The sequence below is a fragment of the Oryctolagus cuniculus genome, chromosome 3, assembly GCF_964237555.1.
Source record: "Oryctolagus cuniculus chromosome 3, mOryCun1.1, whole genome shotgun sequence".
Classification (NCBI taxonomy): Eukaryota; Metazoa; Chordata; class Mammalia; order Lagomorpha; family Leporidae; genus Oryctolagus; species Oryctolagus cuniculus.
Genome location: NC_091434.1, coordinates 2,448,508 through 2,456,139, shown reverse-complemented (window position 1 = coordinate 2,456,139; position 7,632 = coordinate 2,448,508). Strand labels below are relative to the sequence as shown.

The 7,632-nt window shown below is 65.8% G+C and overlaps 1 protein-coding gene across 1 annotated transcript in view; it reads left to right on the top strand.

The window, feature by feature from the left end:
• Window positions 1–285: 285 nt before the first annotated feature.
• RAMP1 (receptor activity modifying protein 1) overlaps window positions 286–7,632 on the top strand; it is a 39,849-nt gene continuing 32,502 nt past the window's right edge. The window contains exon 1 of the mRNA XM_051838257.2: window positions 286–766. Coding sequence (XP_051694217.1) covers window positions 715–766 — 52 coding nt within the window. The 5' untranslated portion in view covers window positions 286–714. The remainder of the gene's footprint in view (window positions 767–7,632) is intronic.

The window sequence follows — 7,632 nt, the reverse complement described above, 5'->3', positions numbered from 1 at the left end:
GGGAAGGAGCCACCGCTAAGCCAGCGGTGAATGCGGGGTTGAGGTCTCCCGCACTGCCCGCCTCTCAGCCCTGCTTGCAAAGGGCTGCGCGGGTGACCGCCACCCGGGTGGGTTCACGCTCGCGCCGGCCACCACCAAGCGAGGCGTTACCTCTCTACTGGAGGCCCTGGTCCCTGCGTCACCCTCAGCGGCAGGTGCAACCCCGGCCCCCCCAGCCCCTTGAAGAGCGCTCCCTGTTCCCTAGGGCCCAGGGCCTCTGCGAGGGCGCGCCCCTCCGCACCCCGCAGCTCCGGCTTCTTGTGCGCGGGGCTCGGCCAGCGCCAAGGCTGCTGCTGCCCCCGGGCGCCCCGTGCCCGCACCTGGAGGGGCAGGGAGCGCCTGACTGCGGGCAAGAGTGACCAGACCCTGCGAGGGGAGGGCGGCGAGGTGCCCGGAGGGTTCTGGAAGCGCACTGCCCCCCGCCCCGCCACCCAGGTTTCCCGATTGTTAATTTGGCGAACTTTTCCGGAAGGCGGCAGCGTTTTCCTGGTTCTGGGCGACTTCCACCCGGCAGGTGCTGCCCGCTCCGGCACCCACCCCGAGTCGGGCCGCGCGGCCGCCGCTCCCGCCCCGCGCTCCCGCCCCCGGCGGCGTCTTCCCGGGGCGGGCGCCGCGGCGGGCTCAGGACTCGGCGGGGCGCGCCGCGGGCGGACTCGGCTCGGCTCGCTGCGCGCCATGGCCCCGGACCTGCGTGGCCTCCCGCAGCGCGGCCTCTGGCTGCTTTTGGGTGAGTAGGGGCCGGGGTCGCGGGCCGGCCCGGCTCCCCCGCGTCGAGGGCGGAGGAGGGGGTCGCACGCCGCGAGCACGCCGGCTCAGGCTCGCGAACGCCGGCCGCCGCCTCGCCACGCGGGGCCCGCGGCGGAGGTCCCCCAAGCCGGGCCGTCCCGGGGTGCGGGGCAAGGAGACGGGCGGGGCAGGCGGCTGGGCAGGGGTCTGCGCCCTCCCGGCGGGGGTGGGGGTGGGGTGGAGGAGGCTGAAGGGCAGCTGCCACTTGGCCCCGCACGCTGGGGAGCGCCCCTGCTCCCCACCCCCACCCTCCGCGCAGGCTCCCTGGGGCTCGGGTGTGAGCACCTTGCAGACTGAGTGAGGGCCACGGCTGTTTGGAAATTAGTAAAAACCGGTCATCTGACTGTCACATGCCGCTGTTTCTGATTTGCTAAGCGGTGTCCCCGCTGAAGCCAGGCCAGCCGCCTGTCCTCTGGAGGCAGAGCCACGACTTGGTGTTCGCTCCCTGACTCGGGCGGAGACCCCCGGTGCGGTGGGGTGGCCGGGCTTGGAGAGGCTGCGGGAACCTGCGGGGATGGGGCGAGGGATCGTCTTCCCTCCGCCGGGTGTCCTGATGCACACATGCAGAGCTCCCAGCTGTTCGAGCTGGTGGATGTGTCCCCTTCCGTGTGTTCCTCTTACGGACTGGACGGCACCGGCTACTCCGTCCAGGGCTCCCTCCCCAGAGCTGTGATGTTGCTGTGGGCGCCTGCTGTGCCGCTGGAGCCTGGCGTGGGAGGAGGGGGCCTGCCCGCCCTGCTCTAGCTGAGCCCCTGGGGGCAGGAGAGGCTGCCCAGGCCAGGAGGAGCCGCCGGCCGTAACCAAAGCCTGCCCCGGCTTCCGTGTGGCCATCTCAACGCCGGCCTTGGCACTTGAGCGCTTCTGCCGAAGTCACAGGAGAAGGAGATCTTGTAGTGATCCCGTCCTCCGTCGGCCTAGACGTGGAGTCGGCCGTTTTAGTGCCCTCGGAAGCCAGCGTAGCTCTGTTAGCAAGGCAGAGAATGAGTTGTGTGGTTTTTACTTAAACGCGTAAATGTCCTTTGCTGGTGTCCGGAGGCGGTGCCCTCTATGGCTGGTACAAAGAAAGCCCTGTGTTGGGATCACACAGACTTTCCCTGGTGACCAGAGAGCGGTTGCGCTCTCCTGCCAGGCCAGAGCCGTCATCGTCACGTCCTGAGTGGCCTGGCCAGTGTCACGTCTCAGAAGAACACACGGAGCTTTGTGAGGTCACCCGTGAACAGATGCACTTGGAACGCGGCTGCACACGCACGCTGTCACCCTCCGGTGCCATAGCACGGCCACATGTCCTTGGAGGTGACCTTGGCTGCCTGGGATGGCGACCCGGCATGGGCCGTGTTGGTCCCCAGCCTTAAGGATTTTATAGCCAAGCTGTTCCTGTCCAGTCTGCTGCCCTTCTGCGTGTCCTCTGTGCCGGGCCCCTCCGTGCTCTGAGAGTCCTGTACACGCGTGTGTTCCTGGAAGGCTGATGGGCTCGTGTGTGGGGAAGACTGTGTGTGACCACCCTGAAGCCATTCCAGGCGGGCTGGGGTCACTCCATCCCGGCCTCGCGTGCGGAGCCTCCCGGACCCTCGGGCGGGGGCCGGGGTTTGTGTGTTTGTGGGTTTTTGGAACGGTTGGGACATTGAAACACACGATCGTGCGACCATGAGGAGAGCTGGAAGTTCCGGGACACCCAGGAGAGGCGGTACGCGACGCCTCCCGTGTCCGGCTGCTCTGCGTCCCGACGCGGTCGCGACCCTGGCGTCCGACCCTGGCGCTTTCTCATTTGCCAGTCAGGTTTGTTTGCCCCTGTGTGTGCAGCTGCAGGGAGAAACTCCCAGAGGTTTGTCTTCTTCCGTGGCTCACGCCAACCAGCATGCGTGTTGTGAGCCTGGACCTGGGGGCGCGCCCCAGTCCCCCGTGTGCACGGTCAGTGGCACCGGTGACACCAGGAGCCAGCGCTCTGGGTGGAATCCTGGCTGTGAGCAGATGGTTGGCCGGGCCTGCTGACTCCCTTCCCCGGAGGGAATGCACCGGTTTCGGGCAGATGCCGGCCAGGGCCACATAGGGCTGGTGCTGGGCCCAGCGCGTGCTGGTGGTCGGCCCTCCCTGCAGTGGCCGCACTGAACACTTCTCTGCTGGGACTCCAGGGAAGTGGTCTCTTCTCCACCGGGCCTGAGGTCTGAGCCCCAGGGGGCCGCCGTTCCTGACCCAGCAACGCTGATGGAGCCGCCCCTACAGGGAGCCCATGGGGGGCGCGTCTCCAATCCCGGGAACCCAGGCTTTAGGGCCTCCTGTCCACCCGGTGCAGGCATGCAAGGCTTGGAGCCCCGGCAAGGGCAGGCGCGGGGGCAGTGGGGACCTGCGGAGGGGGGGGGGGACGCTCTCCAGAAAGCTCAGGGAGGCCCTGCAGAGGAAGGGCCGTGAGAGGGCAGGGGGAGACCAGGCAGAGCCAGGGCAGGGGAGACCAGACAGAGCCAGGCAGGGGGAGACCAGGAGAGCTCGTGCAGGGGGAGACAGGAGAGCCGGGGCAGGGGGAGACCAGGAGGGCCGGGGGCAGGGGGAGACCAGGAGAGCCGGGGCAGGGGGAGACCTGGAGAGCAAGGGCATGCAGAGACCAGGAGAGCCAGTGCAGGGGGAGACCAGGAGAGCGGGGGCACCGGCCCTGTGCCCTGTGCCCCCACGTGGTGCAGAGAAGCTGAGCAGGGACCGGCGAGGGCAGCCTCCACTCTTAGTCTTTAACCACCAATGGTCGTCCATTAACCATTGACAACTGGCCTGAGGCCTACGACCAGTCCCTGAACGCGTGGGCCTTTGGCGTGATGACCCAGACCACAGCAGCCCTCTGCGTGGGAGGGAGCGTGGCAGAGCGTAGAGTGCTGATCCGCGGCTCCTGGCCTCTTCCTGACACGCCACACCCGTGGCTCACACGTGTCATGACCAGCGCAGGACAGCAGCCACGTCAGAGCCAGTCCACGGTGCCCCACTGAGGAAAGCCTGCTCCGGGGAACCATGGACGCTGGCCCAACCATGGTCAGACCTGCTCCAGGTGGGCAGTGGACACAGCGGTCAGACCCACTGCAGAGTAGATACAGCGGTCAGACCTGCTGCAGAGTGGACACAGCGGTCAGACCTGCTGCAGAGTGGGCACAGTGGTCAGACCTGCTCCAGGTGGGCAGTGGGTACAGCGGTCAGACCTGCTCCGGGTGGGCAGTGGGCACAGTGGTCAGACCTGCTCCGGGCAGGGGGTGGGCACAGCAGTCAGACCTGCTCCGGGTGGTCAGTGGGCACAGCGGGCAGACCTGCTCCGGGTGGGCAGTGGGCACAGCGGGCAGACCTGCTCCAGGTGGGCAGTGGACACAGTGGGTCAGACCTGCTCCGGGTGGTCAGTGGGCACAGTGGTCAGACCTGCTCCAGGCAGGCAGTGGGCACAGCGGGCAGACCTGCTCCGGGTGTGCAGTGGACACAGTGGTCAGACCTGCTCCAGGTGGGCAGTGGGCACAGCGGGCAGACCTGCTCCGGGTGGGCACTGGGCAGTGGGCACAGTGGGCAGACCTGCTCCGGGTGGGCAGTGGGCACAGCGGGCAGACCTGCTCCAGGCGGGCAGTGGGCACAGCGGGCAGACCTGCTCCGGGTGGGCAGTGGGCACAGCGGGCAGACCTGCTCCAGGTGGGCAGTGGGCACAGCGGGCAGACCTGCTCCGGTGGGCAGTGGCACAGCGGTCCAGATGCCGCTGCAGATTCCTGCATTCCGTGTGGGAGTGTCTGAGTTCGAATCCCAGCTCTGCTCTGAGTCCAGCTTCCTGCCGCACACGCAGCCCGGAAAGCTGCCACCCAAGTGGGAGGTCCAGATCACGCAGCCGTTTGCGCCAGCTGCGGTCATTGTCTGGCACTTCCGTGACAGTCGCACTGAATTCATTAACTGGCCATGGAGGAACTGTGCAGACCGGGTCTGTCCCTCCACCCCCTCCCGGGCCGCATCCCGGTCCCTCCGCCGTCCTTTCATTTTGCCTGCGGGCTCCTCGGTCAGGGTCCAGGAGGCTTGTGTTTTGGCGCTGCTGCAGCACAGGGGATGTTCCTCTGGTTTACTTTCTACCTGGTTGTTGCTAGACTATAAACTCCCACTCGCTTTTTTTTTTTTTAAAGAGTTATTTATTTATTTATTTGAAAGGCAGAGTTACAGAGCAGAGGCCGAGAGAGAGAGAGAGAGAGAGAGAGAGAGAGAGAGAGAGAGAGAGGTCTTCCATCCGCTGGTTCACTCCCCAAGTGGCCACAACGGCTGGAACTGTGCCTATCCGGAGCCGGGAGCCAGGAGCTGTTTCTGGGTCTCCCACGCGGGTGCAAGGGCCCAAGCACTTGGGCATCTTCCACTGCTTTCCCAGGCCACAGCAGGGAGCTGGATCAGAAGTGGAGCAGCCGGGACTCAAACCGGTGCCCGTATGGTTGCCGACACCACAGGCGGCGGCTTTACCCGCTATGCCACAGCGCTGACCCACTTTGTTGTTTCTTGACCTATCTGAGAGGCAGAGGAAGAGAACTCGCATCCACTGGTTCATTCCCCAACTGCCCGTGGCAGCTGGAACGGAACCGGGTGGAAGCTGGGAGCCAGGGACTCAGCCTGGGTCCCCGTCTGCTGCTGCCCCTCAGAGCGTGCGTCGGGAGGGAGCTGGCGGGAAGCCGAGCCAGGACTGGAACCCGGCGCCCCGATTCGGGATGCGAGTGTCTTACCCGCGAGGCCCCGCCCGTACGCCTGGGGCGTGACTGCTGTGTCCCCGAGCTGTGCCTCCCCGAGGGCTCGTTTCTTGCTTTGTAGCTGAGCCTCTGCCCGGGCTTGCCAGCTGGGACCCCGCCACCCTCTCCACACTCTGACACTTGCTGGCTGGTTTTTAAACATGCTCTGACTGTCAGGTTTCCAATTTTATTCTTTTTAAAGATTTGTTTTTCATTTATTCGAAAGAGTCACAGAGAGAGGGGGAGAGGCAGAGAGGTCTTCCTTCCGCTGGTTCACTCCCCGGATGGCCACAACAGCCGGGGCTGGGCCAATCCAAAGCCAGGAGCTTCCCCGGGGCCTCCCACGGGGGTGCAGGGGCCCAAGCACTTGGGTCGCCCCCTGCTTCTTTCCCAGGTGCATTAGCAGGGAGCTGGATCAGAAGTGGAGCAGCCACGTCTTGAACTGGCGCCCATACGGGCTGCCCGTGTCGCAGGCAGAGACCCAGCCGGCTACACCCCAGCACCGGCCCCCGCACGTGCTGTTTGTGCTGCTGGAGGGCGACTCACGGCTGTGGGGCGTGACGGCAGCTGCCTCGTCTGAACCTCCCCATCTTTCTCCTGTGTTCTGTTTGTTTCGGAGGTTGGGAGAGAGATGGAGACTGCATCTCCTTCCCGGGTGGGGGGATCGCTGACCACAGCGCACTCATGTTCCCGCCTGTGCCTGGCGGCCATTGGCCAAGGCGAGACTGAGCCGGGCGGAGCAGTGGTGTGTGGGGCGGTGGCGTTCCGTGGGGCCCTGGCAGCCTGCCCGTCCATCCATCCGTCCATCCGTCCACTGACAGTTGCTTGCGCACTGCCCCCGCCCACCCTGTCCCTTAACAAGATTGCTGGGACGCACCTGTGGCTTTATTCCCAGAGCTGAGCTTTCTTCCCCGAGGGGCGAGTGGCGCTGATCCCTTCCCCACGTGTGCCGACAGCCCGGGTGGGAGCTCAGGGCTGGGGGATCTCAGGGTCTTCACTTCCGCCCAGGAAGCCCTCGGGCTGAGGCCCCTTGTGGCAGTGAAGTGACTGACAACCTTTGCGCGTCTTTCCCGGCTCCGGGTCCCCCTGGGTGTTCCGTGTCTCCCTGCGAGCTCTCCGTTTCATCAGCATCACTGCACTACGATCCCATGCTGAGGGTGGGGCCGTGGCGGTGTGCAGGTGTGCAGGTGTGCAGGTGTGCAGGTGTGGAGGTGTGGCGGTGTGGAGGTGTGGAGGTGTGGAGCTGTGGCGGTGTGTGGAGGTGTGTGGTAGTGTGGAGGTGTGGAGGTGTGGAGGTGTGGTGGTGTGGTGGTGTGCAGGTGTGCAGGTGTGGTAGTGTGTGCTGGTGTGTGGTGTGTGGAGGTGTGGAGGTGTGGTGGTGTGTGGTGGTGTGTGGTGGTGTGGACATGTGCAGGTGTGCAGGTGTGCAGTTGTGCAGGTGTGGAGGTGTGTGGCCATGGGGGTGGGGCTGTGTGGGTGGTGTGGCGCTTCCTCCTTCTCAGCCTTGCCGAGTTCGGAGGTCCCGAGGGACTTGGTTTTGTGACCAGGTTGGCACTGGTCTGTGGATTCCGGGGTGGCAGCCACGTGGTGACTTCGTGGCGGATCGTGGGTGCGGCCCAGCCAGCGCTCCGCGTGCTGTGGTGGATTCTGGCGCCGTATTTCTGTGTCTAGCACTCTCTTTGCTCTTGGTCCTGGAGGTCTGCGTTTCCCTCTTCCTGGCTGGCCTCTTGTTAGGGCACCGCGTTTGGTTTGTCACCTGAGAGGTGAATGGTGGGCGTGGCAGTGGGCGGAGCTCAGGTGAGTGGCAGATGCGGGCAGGACCGGGCTGGGGAGGAGGGGAGGCAGATGGGGGTTTCCTGTGTGCACTGGGGTCTGTCGCCAGGTGCCAGGGATTCGACATGGAGGGAAGCGTGGCAGTGGGGTGGCGTCGGGGCCACCGTCCTGGGAAACACCCGGCAGTCACTGGGCACTCACGTGGGCTCTCGGATGCCCAGGATGGACCAGGCAGCCACGCCGGAGCTCACCCGCATGGTGGGCTGGCAGAAGCCTCACCAAGGGCGGGCCGTGGGTGCTGCAGGCGCCCTGCACGGGAGGCACG